The sequence below is a fragment of the Heliangelus exortis genome, chromosome 16, assembly GCF_036169615.1.
Source record: "Heliangelus exortis chromosome 16, bHelExo1.hap1, whole genome shotgun sequence".
In the NCBI taxonomy this organism is placed as follows: domain Eukaryota; kingdom Metazoa; phylum Chordata; class Aves; order Apodiformes; family Trochilidae; genus Heliangelus; species Heliangelus exortis.
The window spans coordinates 6,936,178-6,956,890 of NC_092437.1; the positions used below are offsets into that span (position 1 = coordinate 6,936,178).

The window sequence follows — 20,713 nt, forward strand, 5'->3', positions numbered from 1 at the left end:
ACCTTGAGCACCTCCTCAGGGCTGGCAGGGCTGTTTCTCACAGTTTTCCTCCTCACTCCGAGGCAACATTTTGTCCTTTTTCACACCCCTTTTCACAGGGACACCCCTGACAGGCGGTGGCTGCTGTGGGGCCATTGCAGCATGAGTCGGAACCAGTTGGAACCGACCAGGCCCAGCACCTCACTTCTCCTCACAGAGTCCCCCACAGCCCCATCTGGGCACGGAGGCCTCGTCCAGAGGTGAACACAGACTTTCAGATGCCATCAAGAAAGCCTGGGTCTCTTCCAGAGAGGGAATTACAGCCCAAACCTGCCAAAGCCACTTCCCCACTCTGCACCTACCTACCCAGCTGTGTATACGTGCAGGTTTGTGACAGGAGAGTCCCCTCACACCCATCCCCTCTGTGCTGGGAGAGGAGTTCATGCGGAAAGAGCGGCGGATTTGATGGGAAGTGTGTGGAAATAATCATCTGCTGAGCAGGCTGTGCCAGGCAGCCCGCGCCCGCAGACCTCATGCCGGGCCGTCGCTAATGAGCTCCGTGTCGTGGCACATGAGAAACTCCAGCGGTGCTCCCAGGAGCAGGGGCAGGACACCTGCCTGCTGCACATATGGACACTTTCTCCCAACAAAAGCAGGGAATGAAATTCAGCTGAGAACGGAGCAAGGAGCAGCGTGGTTCAGGGAGCACCGTGTCCCGGTTCCACCGTGACTGGGAGAGAAAGAACCAGGCACAAGTTTCTGTAGGGCTCCTTCTGTCCCTTAGCACAAAGCACCTCAAGAGAGACAGCATTTTACCCACATTTCTGAGGATGAGAGTGTTTAGTAAATCTTCAAAGATGCAGATATGGGTTGGATAAGGACTACATTGATGAGGCAGGAAGTTGAAGCATGGATCAGAAATGCATGACTGCATGGAAAAATTGGAGGTGTACTGAGACAAGTGACCCTCTTGTGCAATAAGGTAATGTTGCCCGGCACTGGAATGCAATGGAAAAGGGGATCCCAGATCCCTGCCCAGTTTGTAACCCTTGCACACAAAGGCTATCATATTTTGAGATGACTCAGAATAGCTAAGTACACAGCCAGGATTAATCTGACTGCGCATCTTGCCCCAGATACAGCGTGATTTTTGCATCTCCAAGAAGGCAGATTAATAGCAGCAGCCAGCAACATCACTGTCACAACAAGTTAGTGCTGCCAAGAGAAGTAACAGGAAGAATAACCTCTAGACTGCAGAGGCTTACAAAATGGTTCAACCCAGTGGCATTGCTAGGCAGCATTTTAGCCCAGCAGTGACTCACCATAAATGCTCACATGTTCCTTGTGCTGGAAAACACTGGAAGTCTCCTTTCTGCAAGTCCTGCACCAGCCCTGCTGTGGCCAGGATGCGGTCAGCACAGCCTGAGAGAGCAGTTGTAGACTTTGCCCTCAGCTTCTTCCCTCCCAAGGGATGCGATTTCCTACCTGCCCGATTGACTTTGGATTTTCACCCCGGTGGAAGAAAGAATCTGGGCCTTGGGGTTTTTAAGGTACATATTTTTGAAAAGACTGAACATTCTTTGAGACCTTTCCCTTGTATTGTAAAGGTCAGTTAACATGTGCCAGAGGCAACACTCCCCACCTTTCAGAGTGATTAAAAAAAAAATAAATTTGAGACGATGAAGTTTAGCTTTTTCCATTATTTGCCAGTTTCGGCTTCATAAGTTTTTGGGTTTCTTCCTCAGACACAAAGGCAACCTTCTTTCCTTCAAACTGCTCTTTGGGATAAACTGGGAACCACAGCTTTTGTTGTCTACAAAGTAATTGGGACAGAGTCCCAAAGTCGCCTGTATATGACAGCCTTTCAAGCTTCAGAAATAAGTATAGGACACAAGAGGCAACTACAGAGATTTCCAGCAGCCAGACATCAAGTCACCAGCTCCAGAAATCAGCTCTCACACCCAGAACCATCAGCACAGACTGGTTTGCTTGACTCGTTATTGTAATGTGGCTCATTAAACTCCCAAGAGAGGATATTCCACAACATCCCAGCTCCAGCACATAATGCAATAACCATTTCCACCTTTCTGAGTGGAAGGTGTGTTGACATCCTTACACACACGGATTCAGGGTTCAGGGAACTGCATTTAAGAACCACAAAGAGTCAGTTTTTCTTGTGTCATCCTGGTAACAACACTACAATTGTACAGCCCATCCTGAATCTCTGCAGGCACATAAAACCCCAGGGAAGAAGGGGAGGAAAGCAGGAGAAAAAACAGATAGAATTTTGCAAGTTAAATGAGCTATATTAGCACAAACATGGAGTCATTCCTCCATTCAATCCTTTCTTTCAACGGGTTTGTGCATTTCCTTTTGTTTTTTCCCCTCATTTTTAAGTCTGCACCCTGGTAAAAGGCAGAAGATTTCCCCCTCCCCAGCTAGTAGTTTTATGAGGTTTATTTTGTAAGAAGTTTGAAAGGGAAGGGGAGTAAAGGACATATAATAATTTTTAAAAAGTTTTTCACTACACACAAGTCCAGTTCCTTGTACAGCCACATGTTGGCCATGGACAGTATAGGTTTCCTATCTGTGGCACTTTTCACTCCAGGACCATAGTGCAGGCCCATTCACACCCCTGACAACTCTCCTCTGTCAAGCATCTATTTGTCTTTTTAAAAATGTCTTCTTGATCTGTAAAGTGCATAGGTATTCCAATGTTTTATTCCAGTAACAGTTAGGGGCCCTAAATATGCACCTGATCTGACCATATATGCTTCAGATGACAAGACAAATTTTCATCTCCTGCATCCAGAGCAAGCAGCTGCCACTGCCTTTCCCTCTGCAGTAACATGTCCATGGGCATAGCCAAGGACACCATTGCCAAATCCTGGGAAAAGCAGAAGACCACAACTCTGGGAGTCCTGCAGGGAGTGGCTGAGCAAGGGATTAGTAAACCAAACCCTGCTAAAACAAAGCCTCTCAGGAAATCCAATACTGCCTCTCATTCAAGTCTCTTCATCACCTACAAGTACAGGGCTGTGCTGAAAGCAGTTTGGTTGGTTCAGTTAAACCAGCTATTAAAATCATAGCCAGTTCCTTAAACAACAGCTGAAAATAACTTCCAGCCAGCTCTGGTGCCCAACCTGGTCACCCCATTCCCAGGGAGGGAGCCAGGCACCTGCCCTACCCCAGCCACCATATGCCCCCAAGTTTCACACTTTCAGTGGACCAGATTTTACTGAATTTAATTCCACATTCACATCCAGTCAGCATGTACAATTTTTGTCTTCCATCCTCCCCAAAGTGGTGAATTTATCTTTTTTTTTTTGACAGAGCAGCTGTAGCTAATGAGGTCCACAGCCATATCTCCACTCTGGGATGTTTATCAGCCTTTCACAAGCACCAGCCAGCATTTCCTAATGCACTGCAGCAGAGACAATGTCCAAGCTTTGCAATTTCCTGCATTTTTTTCCCCTCACCTCCACGTATTTTTCCACTAAAGGAGGCAATAAGCCCAGCACAGGAGACACATACAGCTGAGCAACAAGTTCCCAGCCGACTGATTGACACCATGGCCTTTGCATGAAATTGACTCCCAGTGAGCCAGCCTGCAAGTAAGGTGCACTTTGGGAGATCATAGACCATTTACTGACCTCTAAATTAGCAACAGAGTCACCCACTGTAATTAAGCCAAGTAAGAACGCCTTGGTTTTGTGACTCCACCAGCTTTGGCAACCTCTCCATGCCACAGCCCGACTGAGGAAGGAGGTTTTGCTCCTACGTGCAGCATCCAACAGGTTTGGAGAAACAACTCCTTCAAAAGAGATGAGTTTCCCCATCACTGGTCCAATATTCACTTTCTGTTTATGGTCCTGCCCCCGGGTTTTTGTTTTGCCTGAGTATGTGCATGCAATGACAGATTTCCAAATTAGACTGTCACCCCTGAAATTGCTTCAAACCTCATTATTGACACTGCCACGTCTGAAACCACAGGTTTCTGGTGTCCCATCTTTGTAAAGCTCTTTCACCTATTTTCTTGCCTTTTACGCAAAAAGTTAAAAATAAAAATTAAAAAAAAAAATCCAGAAAGTTTCCTCGGTTTTAATCTTGTAAAACACATTATGCAAATTTATGGGCTTTATGTAAGATGATGGCCTGCGGCCATATCACCCCTGGCCCCGGCTCTGATCTCGTTAGATCTCCCAGCCCAAAACAGGCCGGGGCCTGCTCGGTTCTGGCTGCGGGACCTCCGGAACGAGCCAGGTGCTGCCGCGGGCCGGGCGGCGATGCCGGAGGTGGCCCCCACCGCTGTGAGTCAGCACCCACGGGTGCCTCGGCACCACCCACCCGCGGCAGGCAGGCAGCACACGCAGGGGGTGAGACTTGAGAGCATCCCTGTGTCCAGCACTACCTGCACATCACAGCTCAGAGGGCAAAGAGCTTCCAAGGTGAAAACCTCGAGGTTTTCGAGAAGGGAGCAAGGGACCTTTTTGCCACGTCCTGTCCAGTCCAGGCAAACAGAAGAAATCCAAAAAGCTGACCATAGAGCCTTTTTTATTTTCCTCTCGCAGCTTGAGTTACATGAAATGAATGGAAAGGCAATCCCATAATTGATTTAACACGTTTTTCTCACCTTTTTAGCTAGCACCCAATGACTCATTCTCATCCTTACCTTTCTGATGCAATTTGCTACACCATACCCTGCCAGTAAATATGAAAAAACCCGACTGAGTTTAGCTACACTTACTTGTTTTCTTAACACCACAATCACACAGCTCCCAAAAAACACAATGTAGAGATAATTTTTACTTCAAACTTTTAACAAAGATCGCTGATGGCTCTGAATCGCTCCCGTAATCCGGAGCGAATCCATAGAAACGCTTTCCCCAGAGAAGTTAACAGGAGTGCCTCCCAACAGCTTTACCAGGATCTTATCAGCCTTTATCTTCCACCAGACAAAGCCACTAAGTACAGGCATTTATTTCCTAGACAATACAAAGATTTCCTACTATTAGAGCTAGAATACAGTACTTGAGGCTCTGAAGGGAAGACCCTACAGTTTACCTAGAAACATGCATAATTTTTCTCCTCCTTCAACGCTGTCACAACGACCTCATACACATGCAGATGTACCCAGTCTACAGCCACCGTACACACCATTGTCAGACACCCCCAGCAAACAAAGAAGCCTTACCTGTCTTGCAGAGATGGTGCTGATAAGTCCCAGGGAAAGAACTCAACCTCACAGTGCTCAGAAATAAAGAGTTTCAGGTTTATGTCTGCTGCACTGCTGAAATCAATCAACCCAAAACCCAGCTGAATCCACTCTTTTAGTCAAACCTCGTAGCCCAGTTCCTAAAAGTGCTATATCCTGGGCTTCTAGGAACATCTGTGTGAAGTCTAGAAAACAGTAACCTCTTCAGTAAGGCAAAAATGGTAGCCCAAAGTGATCCCTCTGTCCACATTACATCTTTGCCTGAGTCACATTAACTGGTTACAGCCTAGTTAAAAGCTATAAATTTTTAACTTCATAAGGCCTCAGCTGTGAAAGGACTTTTTCCTCTTATGAGGGCAGGGCCAGAACCTGGCTGCACTGATGTTTTCAATAATATCCCCACCGGGGTTTCTTGTTCGAGGTTGTTAAGAACCAGAGCCTTGTCCAATGTGCTTCAGGTGTAGCAAATACACAGAATTGGGCTTAAAACCCAAAGAAAGGCAGCTTGGCTTTGAGACTCCCATTGAAGAACCCCTTGCTGAGAGGTTCAGTGGTCATTGGTTTCTCCACCCAAGGATGGATGTCCAAATACTGGACAGTGGCTTTGAGCAGTTTAGGCCCTGCTCTGGGTGTCACCCCCACATTAAGCCACCTGGATTCCTTCACACCCATATGCACCTTCATTCCTGAAAACAGTTTCCTGGCATCTCCAACTCTGAACATCCTCCAGCTTCTCTCATGTGTTCTCTGGATCTCACCACACCTTAGCCTTAAATATAGAGCACCATTTTGAGGTAATTTAAGATTCTTAATTAATTAGAGTTATAGATTTAGGGATTCAAAGCTTGACAAATGGAGAAAATTACTGGTCCCGGGTACCTGCCCTACCCCTCTGCTGGAAGTTAATTACTGTTTCTCTTGCACAGCCAAAAGCACGTGTGCCTCCATCCCAGATGCTCCAGCTCACAGTCCAACACCCAGCTCAGCTCCAGCATCATCCAGCTGCCAGGCTGCAACAAGGGACTGGCTGTGTTCTACCCCTCTGCCTCCCAGAAGCCATGGCAGAGGCCAACCCCACACCTGCAGCCCTAGCAACAGGGCTTAGGAGTGTAAATCTCTTCCTTCACCCCATGTGGTTTTTCAGCTCTGTGGTCTTCCAGGAACAGAGGTGCAACAGCCTGACACAACATGAAGGGCAGCTTGCTCCCTTTACAAGGGCTTTTTTATTTTTAACAGGTTTCACTCAGTATGCCTCAAAGCCTCCACTATTCCTGTGGTTTGGGTTTCGTTTTTCCTTTCTCTATGGAGCTGAGATGGTGCAAAGGATGAAGGAAAGTCTTGAGAACCTGGAAGAAGTGCACTCTGCTCCCAGATAGACACTGTCATACCAGAGGGCTCCAACTAAACATTTTTTCTTCTCTTTGCCTTAGCATCCCTGCCTATAACAAAGGAGCTGCCATTATTTTAGACCACTTTGTTGCTACTGTTAGTCTTACAATTAACTAGAAATATTTATTATTATTGCAGTCATCAGCTGAAGTTCATTACCTTTCATATCTTCTTAGTTTTAAGTGCTACTCTTCTCTCAGTTTTGTGCCAATTGATGAGTAAATATAAGCTCTAAAGCTTACCTAAAAGATTACTTGTTTTTTGTGAACTGGAGATCACTGACCTTTCTGCTATATTCATGAGCAAGTGCTTCTGAGTTTTGTGGCAAAGAGAGGAAGTGTCTTTATGATTACATGTTTTTTTTTTTAATTTTAAACGATGGGGTAAAACTGTAGATTAAATGGAATATTCAGGGAATGTGTTATGGAACAGTAGTAGCCTGTGAGCAAGGCCTTCACAAGAACCAGTTAAAAAAGGCTGTGTAGCAATAAGAGAGGAAAAATGGAATATTTGTGGCCAGCCCTTACACAACAATGCCACATGGAAACCAGCTGGAGCATCCTTGTAAATCACAAGAACACCCAACGAATCAAAATGGCATCTGAAACTGGAAGAAAAGTTACTTCTATAGCCCTGTGAAAGTGAAAATAAGAGAGGGAGAAGGCAGCAAATGATACAGAACAGAATATAACAATTTGTTAAAAACATGGTTCCAATGTAGGCCCTGTGTAATTTCAGAGGTGGTCACCCAAGGAGCTTCATGGGTGATGTGATGTTAGGCAAGAGGCAGCAGCAACAGCCAAGCACCATAGAAATGTTCTGACAAGACCACAACTGGTTTGGGTAACACACAGATTTTGCAAAAACACAGTATCAATGCCTGTGGCCAGGGTTTAGGAACAACTTCTCCTTTGCATGATTCCATATGCATTTCTTTGTGGCTCACCACCAGGCTTTGGGTCACAGCCCCAGCAGGACCCCAGAGCTCTCAGCAAAACTGATTCCAAGCTCCCCGTGTAAAAACCTGCAAAGCAGTGAACAAAACCCACGGTATGAGATTTCTTTTAGTAAGAGGGAACCATATTTGTTCTTAATCTCATAATGGTCTTTTGGAGAAGTAAGTTTTGGGACAAAACCTAAACAGCAATCTATTAAAAAAAATTTAAAAATCAAATCAAAACAAACCAAGCTGTTATGGCAGAACATGTCCCAGGAGGCAGTCCAAGCCCACTGACAGGACTGAGGTTGCACATCATTCAGCCTGAAAAATTACAAGGATGAACTTAAACATCACGTGTGAAAAAAATAAAGGGCTAACAGATAAACACAGAAGGTTCTCACTGCATGTTAGACCCATTTCAAGATAGGTTAATTCATATTACAAAAGTCTGAGGGAGTAGAGGAACAGACAGCAGGTAGGGCTGAAGAGAAGATATAGAAGATGAGGAACTCAATAGTGAAGCAAGCAAAGTAAAAACTGAAGAGTCAAAAACAAAGTTAATAGGAATTATTACACCAGTTCATTTTTTTTCCTGTTTCCTTATATATTACTACTGGTTACATCATTGTTTCTCTCTCAAGCTGCAAACAATAAAAAAAAAAAACCCAAAACTTAAAACTGAAAAGTAACACTGCCATGAAGTCAGATGATTTCATGAGCTGGGGCCTTGAATAATCACCAGGTCTGCAATTAATCATCAGCAGCAATCAGGTTGCCTGTCAGGTGACAGGGTTGCAAAGGCCATGCCCTCAGCTGCTGGAGGTGGAAGGAAGCAGCGTTTCTGCCTGCCAGGGCTCCAGCACTGCTCAGAAGAGCCCAGTTCTGATGCTCAGCTGCAATGGCTCAACAAGAGATAGTTGAAACCTTTTTGTTTTGTTTTTTGCACAAGCAGTTTTTATAGCAAGTGACATGAACTCAACTATTGTGTGGGTATGTACCAAATTACATTTTTACAGAAGTGCTATACTTAATATAGTTCATCAGAATTTTCACTTTAACATCCAAAGAATTTAAAGTGGTTTTCCTTTAAAGACCAAACCCATTATTTTCCTGGGACAAGGGCAAGGGACAATATTGGTCAGTCATTTAAATATTCCATTTTCAAAGGAAATGAAAAATGGAACTTCAGAGGAGTCTTAAATTAGATTTTTTTTTCCTTTAGCCATCCCAAGAAAAACATGAAACTTTGAAGATTGGGGGGAAAAAAAGGAAAAACACACACTTTCCTATTTCTGAGAAGTGACTAACCTATTAACATTTTCCTAAGATCAATAATTTTGGGTGACAAATTCAGATCAGAATCTAACTGAGCTCTTTAATGAAGGGAGAAGAAGACATCCTTATTTTGTATTACTGGCACTGCCTGCAAGGTAGCTGAATTTCAAAATAATGAACCATCTAAAATACACTGTAGAGGAAAAGCATAAAGGTAATGGAAACTTAACATTTCTAATGTTCCAAACATATAAATAGAACCTTAAGTCAGTACATTAGACAATTGACTGGTTTTGCTTATGTGCACGGAGGAATAAATGGAAACATCCTTATTTCCTACCCCAAGGGGCAATTATTTCAGAGTCTGGTTTTGTGCATTAATAAAAAGCAAGATTCCATTGTCTGGTAGCTGAAGTGTCTTGCTATATGTGCTCTATAAGAAGCCCAAGAGCAGAAGCAGAAGGAAAACCCAGAACTCTACCATCACATTTCCTAACCAAGCTCATACCATACCTAACAGATTTCTGTGTATCTATGAACAATAAAAATATTTTATCAGAATCTTATAGTTTATATATTCAAGAAGATCCACCAGTTCCATGTCCTGGCTTTATTTATGTCTACAGATGGGCCAAAATTTTAATTTCTCAGATTCTGCAATGAGTCTAAGAATGCACAGATTGGAATTTCACATCTCTTTAGAAGTCTGGATTGCAACATCGCTTTGAGCTTTTCTTTCCCTTCTCCTTGCACACCATCAGTGGTTTGTGCCTTTAGCACCCTTTCGAAAAGTATTCAGAAATTGTACATATTGCCTCTTCTCTACATCTAAAGAAACACACTGCCATGATATGAACTGCTTACTAGCAGTGATGTCCCGTGTCACCAGCCATGGTTTGTCCTAGCCACATGCCTGACAGATTAATCACATGGTAAAAAGCCAGGGACAGAATAAAGCCCAAGTTTGTGTTGTTCATTTTTCAGAAAGCACTGGGGAAATAAAAGCAACAACAAAAAAATTTCTCTCTTCAGGAAGGTTTGGCTGTTTTGCCCGAGATGCTGAATGCCACTGCAAGCCTCAGATTCTGCCTCACCACAACAGCACTGAGGACTTTGGGGACTTTGTGCAAAATGCTGTTGACTTCCTCCAAATCAGTAAAATTGGGCTGAAACCAGATGGGAGACCTAACAAATGTAACATGCCAGGATTTTGAAAATATTTGTCAAGATTCCCTAGAATACAAAGCTCATAGATTATTTAGAGGGAGCCTTTCAGTTTGTGTTTAAGCTGCCTATTTAAATAGGCAACTAGCATGACAGAGACATTTTAGGAAGAAAAAGAGGTTCTTGTACATACATAATGTGTTTAATTGAAACCATTATTTTACTGGCAAACAGCTTCATTTTTCTGTTCTGTTAATCCGAACAAAGTGCTGCAATTATGACTCAATGCATAATGTCCTCTGCTGCTGCTCACCCCACATTCCAAAAGCAGAGAAAGAAAACAAAACTGTTTTCACATAATGAAACATTCCATGCTTCTATCCAGAATACTTTTATTATATGGTTATCATATACATCAGAATTATATCGGGGACATTTACAAATATGTAAAGATAGTTCAGAACCTCCATTCACATACACACTAACTCACACACTCATTTTGCATGTCTAGTCAGTTATCAGGTGAATGATGCACAAAATTATTGCTTTGTGAACATACACCTCAGATTAGATTTAATCTTCAGTGGCAAGAATTGAGATATTAAAAAAAAAAGTCTTAAATACCCTGTATAACATACCTGTGCATAAACCTAAAGATATGTTTAGCTTACCCATTACCTTTGAAATACTTACCAAAATTAAAATTTGAAACCCATTTATAAAAAAAAGTATTAAAAAGTTCACCATTATTTACAGATCCGATTAAATTACACATAAATAAATATTTACATTCAACACACTGCTTCCCTTAATACACATAAAGCCTCCCTGGAAAGATTTTTGGCCTTAATAGGCAAAAAAACCCAAAACAAAACAAAAAAAAGGAAACATACACGCACACAAAAAAACAAAACAAAAAAAACCCACAAAAAACCCACACACACAACAAAAAAACACACATAAAACAAAACAAAGTTATGTGCCTATTCTTTCAAGTTTCCCTCCCAATTTAAAAACAAGACAATATAAATATATGAATAAAGCTGCAATATCCTTAAGACACAGAAAGTGAATTTTTAAAAGCATTTCCATTTTAGCTACTCCTTGTTAAAAAATATCAATATTCACTGCCCAAAACCATGACTGCAGTTTTTAAAAGCCTGAATATTTCCATAAAAAACAAGCATGTCAAATGCCATCAAATAACTTTTAAGTCTATCAGGATTTTAGTACTCTCCTATGATAATCCAAAGAGTGTAAAAAAAAGAAAACCAAATAAACCACACAGTAAGAGAAAACAAAGCAACCCACAGAATATTCTTACTATTTTAGGTGTTTATAAAAAATTTTAATGTACATTTATCTATATACCACTGTTTAATACTGCTTTATTGTTACTGTTGCATTTAGAGAGAATAAAACCCTGAAACTGTATCAGATAACAAATAGGCTTTCCATCTAAAATGTGTATCTTAAAAACTATACACAAAGCTGGTCACCACTAGTTACTTAGATGTGGAAAAGAAATCTAAATATATCTCTCTGTATATTTCCATCAAAACCCCTTTATAGCACCACTGTTACAGCAAAGGATTTCAATACACTTGTACCAAGTACTTATCTTCTGGCAATTGCTTCCACAGATAAGGGATACTGCAGCTTTTGGCAAGACTTTTCTCATGGATCCAGGGGGAGTGAAGATCCTGAATAAGATGATTTTTTTTAAATTGTTTACCTCCTTTCTTACAAAAAAAAAAAAAAAAAAAGAAAAAAAAAAAAAAAGAACCCAAATCTCTACATTCCCCCTAACAAGAAGATCCCAGTCTGTGTTTCGGAGGGAAGAGTTTAAAGTCTGATTTATCTCCTTTTACTTCCTGTGCTTATCCATTTTATCAATGCTTTTGTTGGTTTCTGCAGGGCTCTGGTCGCCAGCGTTCATGTATGTTTTGTCTGCTATTTTTAATGCTTCATTTAGGTAGTTCTGGACGGATGTCATGGCAGCACAGATGGCAGCACTTCCAAAGCCATGTGTAATGAGGCTAAAATGAGTCAAACAGCCCTGGATGCCAGGGTCCAAGATGGGACTAGGTCTTGTGTTTCCAAGAGGAGTTCTGTCCTGAGTGAGGAGGTCTGTGAATTCCTTACAAATCTGCCTGCAAGACACAAAAAGTGATCACATTTTACATCACGGTGGGAATTTATGCAAAATCAAATTAACAAAAATAACTGAGAAAGTCTGGATCGAATATTTTGCAGCTATGTAGGAATAACAGTTTTCAGAAAGCCATTACTCCATCAGCTGCAGTGTCTTACCATTAAATGCTATTTATTAGCACCAGATTCTGATGAACCTTCTCTTATGTGTCACGAAGACACACACATGCTCTGCAAAACAATCCACCTTGCTGGCTCTGAATCCCTTGCTCTAGATTTTAAGAGGGGAGTGGGAATCCAGGGCCATTTTCTATGAGTGGGAATTCAGGGCTATTTTCTATGAGAACATCCACAGCTGCAGTTAAGTGAATTAGAAAGACCAAGGCAGCTGAAGAGGAGATTGAATTCAGTTGTGCATGTTATATATGTGTGCCCTTGTCTGAGAGAGACCTGGGCCCTGATCCTGCAAACACTCAGACATATGCCTGGCAAAACATGAATGGTTAATAACACCCAAGCATATGTTGTTTGCTGTTTGCAAGTCTGTCCCCTTGATGGGATTTCACAGGAGCTGAGCAATCCTCACAGAATTACCACTTTATCAGAATTTCTCAATCACAAACCTCTTCCAAAAGACAATTGTTATCAGTGCCAATAACAATACCAGTAATGAAAATACTGAAGAGCAGAGGCAGCAAAATGCTCAGCGAAAAGCATAAGGTTCAAGCTATAGGAAAGAGAGAGGTTGTATTTCTAAATTCCCAAGATATAAAAGGGCAAGGGTGCTTTCCAAAGAAAGGAATTAAGTTGACGCTAAACCAGAAAACAACTCAAAGAGCAGATGATGAACTGAAGGCTTTCTTAAACCTCAGTCTGGGAACGCTGGGTCAGGGGGAAGGGGTTAAGGTTTAATAAAAGCATAACTTGACACAAGTATTTCCTACCAGAGACCTGTTGTGTTTTATTTACTGATACAGGTTGCACAACAGCCACAGCTATAGCAAAGCTTCTCTTCTTTCCCTGTTCACCAAATTTTGAAGTGGGGGACACACCTGTGCACTGATACTGCCAAAAGCAGTTAGGAGGCCATAGTGGCCAACCTGCCCTGGCACCCACATCCCAGAGTAACTCTCCTTGGATATGTCCCTGTGGGCTGCACCTACAAAGGTGGGTGAAGCCTCTGCTAAACCCACTGCTTGACACTGGGTTCCCACACCTGCTCTCCAGGTCCTCAACTGTCAGACCTAGGGACACCTTTTTCATAGAGTTATATATAAGTGTCAGGTTATTTCTGATTATATTTTTTTCTTCTGCAGTTAAAAGAAAAAAGAACGGAACTGGTTCAAACTGCTCAGTCGTACATGATTGTTGTTATTATTATTATTGGTTCAGACTTAAAATAATTACTGGCATAGTTGAATTCAAACCAAAACCAAATAAAATTAATTGCTTTAGCTCTCCGATTAAAATTACACATGAAAACGTACCAAAACCTCTGCAGTCACAGATGCTCAGTCAGACAAAAGCATCTTTTAAGAAGGAGAATAAAAATATCCAAGCCCAAAACTTACTTTGCAGCAAGGAGCATATTCTTCCTGTTTGCCATTTCATTGCGTCCCATGTGTGGTCTGGTTAAATATTCAGCCACTGCTTTGGAAGGAAACTCTGTCTCACACACATAACCAAAGTCACGAGCAAGATGTACAGCTTCACCTGGCATGAGGAAAAGGAATGCTTATTAAATGTAGCAGCATCTGTTTATTACAAAGAGGTGAGGGAACCCTATGGAAAGTACTGGGAATTTTCAAGGTGTACGCCTGCTATGTGACCACTATGCCACTCATTGCCATCTTCTTATTAAATAAGTAGGTGTTTCTTTTTTAAAGTTTGCAACAAGAAAAAGACCTACATGGTGACAGATATAAAAAAATCATTCTCTTGCCTGTATACTAAGAAGAACTTTCATCTCTATCCAGAGATTAACTCTGCAGCTAAGACTAGAATTCGGTGTAGCTCAAATTATCCACTGATATTTAAAAAACCTGGCAACTAACTTCCCCTTATATAATAAAAGGGATAATCAGTTTAGTATATTTTCAAAATTGTTTCCTAGAGATAAGCATTTTCACATAGAATACAAATGGCAAGGGTAATTTTTTTTTTTTATTAATGCAGTTTTGTCAGGCTTTAAAAAATGGATTGGCATGATCAGTGCATTGCCTGTCATGTATGTGCACAGGCATAGGCTCTCTTAAGCCCACCTTCCAAAAAATGTTATTTAATTGGAGCTGCTGTATTATTTGTACTGATGATGTGAAATATTAAAAAAGTAATGCAGTAAGGCATTATTAGATCACTTTTCAATTGCTGCTTATATTTTTAACAAACTGTACTATTACCAGGAGCCGCTTTAAACAGAAACACAAAATTTAACACCACACACACACACATACACACACCTCCAAGCCATTTTAACTGATAGAGGATCAACAACACGTGTTACAGATTCAAGGGGCTCTAGTTTCCTATCAGGAAGTCAAAAGCTATAAATCTCACTTTATATGCTTGTTTATTAGAAAAAGCTTCTGAGGATACCGCTGAGGTAAGGCCAGGCACTGGAGTCAGCTGTCCCAGACTTTTTAAGCTTCCCAGTAAGGAACCAAACCCACTATAATGTGATGAGTTTCACCTCTTTTGCCTGCACACACCCTTACAAAACCGAAACAGCCCAGCCCACTGAGGCACAGACACGACAAACATGCATTTTGAACATCTTGGCGTGTTGCTGCATCCCTGCCAGCATCCCTGCCGTGAGGAAGAGGAGGGTTTTGAAGGTTTACCAGGGGTTGTGCAGGCAGGGCTTTAACTTTAAGGTCTTGGAGACCAAATTTGAAGAGAGAAGGAAAGGGAACCATCCCCCAACCCCCCCAAGAGCTTTTGGTTACTATGATATTCCCATCATGCTCACTTTAATAAACAAAACCTGTCACATTCACTGGCTTTCTAGCCTCCCCATGCTTTGTCTTAAGGGATTTGCCTACCAGATGAAAGTTGAGGGGGGAAAAAAATGTGTTTTTGTTAAACACATTGAAGACCGACCTTCCACCAAAGATGTCAACAGAGTCACATTTGCAGCTTTCCTTCTACCAGCAGGAAGATTTAAACCAATTTTATCCAGTTTTTCTCTTAATGATCTGCCACCGTTTTTAGATTTGGCTCTGCAATTTACAAGAAAAAAAAATTAAAAAAACCAAACCAAACAAAACACAAAATAGCTTTATTTATCTTTAGGGAACACTTTTTAAAGATGAGAAATTCCAGTTTCTGACATTTAATAGGATTCTACTGGAATGGGGAAGAGATCAAAAACAGCCTCTTTTTAAGTGACCTACTTTCTAAATGCTCTACTACCAACCAGCCAGGATGAAATACAGCAGAAGTCAAAATCAAAATGTTTTAAACTGCACCATCAAAACCAACAGCTCTAGAATTATCACACAGTGAATTAAGTGTATTCAAAACAGGACAATCCATGTAGTGATTAAGCAAACTCACGAGATTTAATAAAAAAAAGAAGTTCCATGAGGAGACTGTTTATCACAGGACTAAAAAACCTCCATGAACCGTATTTATGATTAATAAATTTTTTAACGGAGAACCAGAATTGCTGTCAGATCTGTTAATTAATAGCACTTCTCCAGAAGCAGCAGAAGTACAAAGAAGTCTTATTTTCAAAGGATTCAGTGCTCTTGGGCTTCTTAAAAACCAATAATCTGCTAAAAAGACTTTCTTAGCTTCTCATTATGCAAACCTGGCTGCTCACACACATAAGCACAGGGAAAAAACAAAACAACAAAAATCACAAGCAAACTGGGGGGGTGGGTGATGGGAGAAAAGGGGGAAGAAAAAAAAAAAAAAAAAAAATCACAAAAATAACACAAAGAGGTGGTGGTACTGGGAGTTGCAGCCTACCTTCTGAGTACTCCTCCTAGCAAAGAGGCATTGAGACACTCAGGGGGCGAGAGCCGTCTCTGCACCTCTGCTACTGTCACTTTGTATTTCGATGTGGAGCTGAGGAGGGAAAGTCTCCCCGGAACCGAACAGAATACTTCATTGGGGTTTATGACCACTCCAATTAATCCATCTTTTTGACAGGGTAGACTCAGAGCACTGTTCTTCGTTAAGGAAATGGGACCTGAGGAAGGAGGAAAAGCAGGTATTTTTATGAAGGGGAAAAATAAATAGGAAGTGTCAAGTTAATGCCCTTTCTACAACAAGAAAAAAAACCCAACAAGCAATACACACACACAAAATTGAAAAAAACTCACAAACAAAAAAACACCAAAACAACCAGGAGACAGGATTTCGTTTTGCATTATGTGCTCACACTGCTGACCCCCCCGTTGCCAGCATTTATCTGCAGCACAGAGCTTGGCAGCAACCAAAAGGTCCCCACAAGACCTGAACAGCTGTATTTTGCTACACTGAATTTTAAGAAGTGCCTAACACAACTAAGAACACTTTTTGCAAACTCACACAGACCACGTCTCTGAAGCAACAAGCTGCAAGTTAGTAAAACCATGTTTATGAAAACTCTGACACAAAAGACTTTAAACAAGCATCCTTCAGATACTGTCAAAAACTCTTTCCAAGCCGGAGCGAGAAGAAGCCTGTCAGTTCCTGCTAGGGCTCATCTTCCACCTATAACAAGCAGATTAAAAAAAAAAACCCTTTGGAACTTAACCCCAGCAAATTCGTAACAGGCAGTGCGACAGAGAGAGGGATGCAGCCCAGCAAAGAACTGAAAGTAAAACATGGCTCGTTAATGACTTGAGCCTTTCAGTGAGTGGGGACAACAAAGGTTTTGCAAGGAGCAAACCACAGATCCAACTATTCCATCGCCCTACGAATCCACCCAGTTGACTGCCGGTGGCTGGTGCTGCCTCCCAGCACCGATCGGAAAGGGTTAAAGAGCCGAAGTCAGCCCCGCTCCCCGGAGGGGGAAAGATTTTTCAGTGGTGCATCTGACAGCGAAATTATTCTCCCATGAGCCAAACGCAGCAATCAGCGCTCTGACAAACACTTCTGCTTTTCCTCAGTTAGGTATTTGTTTGAAGTCTTTAGAAGCAACTTCCACCGTTTTTTTTTTAGGCACAAATTTGTTATTTGCTTAAAAACAAAAGCAGGAAAAGAAAAAAAAAAAAACCTTAAATTACAGTAAATTGAGTCAATACGTCTTTCTCCTTCTTTAAGACCTCAGCCACAAAACCATTTCGATTAAAATCAAGCCGAACAGGCTCATACCAGTGAACTCATTCCCTTCTCAAGTCTTATACAGAATTTGAAGGGGGGGGCAACAACAAAAAAAAACCAAACCACAAAAAACTAACACCTAAACTGTCTTCGAATACTAGCAACTATGACCCAAAAATAATAAAAAAAAAGAAAATAGCAGTACACATGTATTCCAGGGCAGCACTAAATTTGGTCCAATTTTCTGGTTTTGATTAAAGCCACACAAGAGCCGGGACCCATCCGTGCGGGGGTGGCTACTGTCCCCCGAGGAATTCTTGCCACCCGGGCTCGCTGCCGCCTGACTAGGGCAGCCCCAGGGGTTTCCCTGCCGCCACCTCCCCTCAGATGGTGTTAGAAGAATCCAACTACGGTTTTTATTTTTGAAATGAAAACCCTTCCGCCCTCCCGATCCGAAAGGGCCAGTCTTAAAAAAAAAAACACGTCAATTCACCGGTGCGCCAATAATCTTTTAACTATTATCAAGGGAAAGTAAACTGCAGTGCCGCCTTACTGACCTTTTCTAATGACTGTCTGGTCATGCATTAATAAGTGTTGATCTTCCACATTCTGGAAAGAGAAAGGGGAGAAAAAAGTTTCGCACCTTGCAACGCTGAGAGGGAACGAGCTAGGGCTTTTAGGGAACCCACCCCAGGTCTCGCACCTCCCCATTTTAAGGGCAGAATGGGAAAAAAAGAAGAGTTTCGTTGGGAAGACTAAAGCTGGGATGTGTTGCAGGGCACAGTGAGTGGCTCCTCAGCGGAGCTCTCGGGGACCTCTGCCAGCTGGGGAGCGCCTGTCCCGCCCGCACCCCACGATCCGCAGGGGGTGTTTTAGGAGGCTTACCTGCACCTCCTCCATCTGGTGGGCCATGTCGTGCAGGCCCAGGTTATCAGCCAGCGCAGAGGCGTCCAGCCCATGCCCATGGGGCAGGAGGAGCTCGGAGCGTCGGTACGTTTCCCTGCGGCCGCTGGCGGAGCCGCTCTCCAGCGCCGAGAGATGGGGGACGAGGCCGGGGCGGCCGTGGGGGGCGAGGCCGGCGGGGTCCTGGCTCTGCCGGTTGGGCCAGGCGCTCTGCTGCTGGCTGGGGGGCGGCGGCGGAGGCTGGTGCAGCGGGTTGATGGAGAAGGGGTCCCCGAGATGAGAGTAAGGATCGCTGGACTGGGAGTAAGGCAGAGGCTGGTATGGGGGAGGGAAGTAGGGAGGCTGGAAATCGGAGGCGCCCGAGTGTGAGAGCGGAGGAGCCGGGCTGTACAGGTGCTGGCTGACCGCAGAGAGGTGGGGGAGCCGCGGGTTCCCGTTGCTGCTCCCGTCGTGCCGGTCCTGAAAAGTACACAGAGAGGGGGGGAAAAGAGGGGAGGCGGCTGTCAGCGGGGGGGCTGTCGGGCAGCGAGGAACACTCGCTCGCTCCCCAAGCTCGGGGAACACTCGCTGGCACTGGGGGAAGAGAGCTGCCCGACTCCTGCCCCTGGAGTCTTCTAGTTCAAGGCACTTAGCGTCGAAAATCATCCCCACTCCCCGGGAAGGGATTACAGACCCGTTCTCACTGCTTTCCTCAACACGAATACAATAGACTATACCCCGCGCTTCTGCAAACAATTTACAGAACCAAAATCAGAAAAAACAGCGACACAGACCGATTTCTTCGGAGGCGACCCCGGGGGTTGCGGACCCGCTGCCCTTGAAGACAAGAACTCTGGGCAGAGAGGGGCCGAGGTCCTTACCCCCGAGATCCTTCCTCCTACCCCCCACGGCCTCGGGAGCCTTCAGGGGCGCACAACTCTGGTGCGGCAGAGACGGGCTGAGCTTCTCCCTCCAGTCGTCCCATCTCGGCTACTCCCCTAAATTCAAATCTCAGCAGCCATAGCTTAAATGTCTCCATTGACCTGATCCAGGGATTTAGCAGCTTCTACCTTCACGGTCATTAAAATAACAGGGCTACTTAATAAGAGGTGAATGGGGTCCCAATGGAGCGTGAAGCGGGGACTGGAGCTAATCTAAAGGAGTCAAACAGGCAGACCACGACCAATGGAACCGAGCAGGGGGAGGGGGACACACAGCCACTTTCGGAGAGATCAAAACCCAAGAGCAGGTCACGGGGGGGGGGGGATAGGAGACGCTGTCGCGGAGGAGAACGTGGGAAGGAAGGTCTGCGGGGCAGGGGGGTCGAGCACTACCTGGTTTACCTCCGTAGCGTTTGCTACCTGCCGGCCGGCTCCTCCGCACACCTCCCAGCCCTCTTCCCCCCGGAGCGTGGCCCCGAAACCTGGCCCAGGCACCGGGAATGTGCTTCCCCGGCGTGCGGGGAGCTTCCCGCTCCTGCCCCTGGCTATTCCTTCTCCGCTCCCCGCTCCCGCACCGCTCGGCTCCAGTGGCCGGCTGGGGGACGTGGGATGTGGGCTCATTTGTCCCCGCTGGGGCTACCACTGCGTTTTAATTAAGCGTTGAAAAAAGACGGAAAAAAAGTATAATACTCGCACCTATTTAGAAAAATTTAAAAAAAAAAGTAAAATATACAAAAAAATTAAAACCTCACAACAAACAAGGGCCTTCGGGAAGGGACAAATCCCGGCCAGCGGGGAGGCAGGAGAGCCGGGCTCCTTCTGGAAGTGAATAGGCAGAGTGGGCAACACAGCTCAGGGGGGTGGCGGAGCTCCGCTCTGCCCCATGCCGGACCCCCCTTTTCCCCACTGCCGACCCCTCCCCGCGCTTCTCACCTCGCAGTCCTCTTCATATTTGACATTATCTGCTAGTTTCCACAACATGGCGTCCAGCGTCCAAACCAGGTGTGTGTTGCCGAAAACAGATGAGAGCTCAGCGCCCCCCCCACGGGCGGTAAATCCACGTCGGCGCTGGGGAAAAGGAGCTACCCCCCGGACGGAGCTCAGTTGGCAGGCATGAAGGCAGCTGACGGACTAAACCTCCGTGCTAATGGTCACTCGCTTTTTTTTCCCTGCCCAGACGCCCTTAATGGCAATAGGATTATCATAACTCCTCCCTAGGGATGGCTCGGGAGCCGCGGCCGCCAGCCACTCAGGAGGGAGCGCGCAGCCTCAAGCCCCTCCTTCCGCGCTCCATTCCGCTCCCGCGGAGGGGAAGTAACGCAGAGCCGGGCATTCCCCCCCCCCAGCAAAGCGCCCCTGAAGCGCCAAGTGTGTGTGGGGGGTAACCCTGCGGGTTGGGGTCATGCGTGTGCATCAATCCCCGCATGCACGCTGAAGGTGCCCCAAAGAAGCCCCCCCCACGTGTTTGGTAATTTTGGGGGGTTTTTTTGGACGGGGGGGAAACACCTGACACTGCTCTTT

The 20,713-nt window shown here is 44.3% G+C and overlaps 1 protein-coding gene across 1 annotated transcript; it reads right to left on the reverse strand.

Moving 5' to 3' along the window:
• Positions 1–11,716: 11,716 nt before the first annotated feature.
• Positions 11,717–20,310, reverse strand: TFAP2C (transcription factor AP-2 gamma). The gene is made up of 7 exons (XM_071759799.1): positions 20,126–20,310; positions 18,255–18,731; positions 17,927–17,978; positions 16,089–16,311; positions 15,216–15,334; positions 13,688–13,829; positions 11,717–12,115 (listed from the first exon to the last, which is right to left on the reverse strand). Exons 1-7 carry the CDS (start codon positions 20,171–20,173, stop codon positions 11,830–11,832), a joined length of 1,347 nt encoding a protein of 448 aa, XP_071615900.1. The 5' UTR covers positions 20,174–20,310; the 3' UTR covers positions 11,717–11,829.
• Between the last annotated feature and the right edge of the window lie 403 nt (positions 20,311–20,713).

Bases quoted from the DNA above. Each gene is read 5' to 3' on its own strand.
- TFAP2C (XM_071759799.1), bottom strand. From the start codon at position 20,173: ATGTTGTGGAAACTAGCAGATAATGTCAAATATGAAGAGGACTGCGAG. The intron at 15,335-16,088 runs GTAGGCTGCAAC...TGTAAATTGCAG, and splicing joins CTAGGAGGAGTACTCAGAAG to AGCCAAATCTAAAAACGGTG. The intron at 13,830-15,215 runs GTCGGTCTTCAA...TCCTCATGCCAG, and splicing joins GTTGACATCTTTGGTGGAAG to GTGAAGCTGTACATCTTGCT.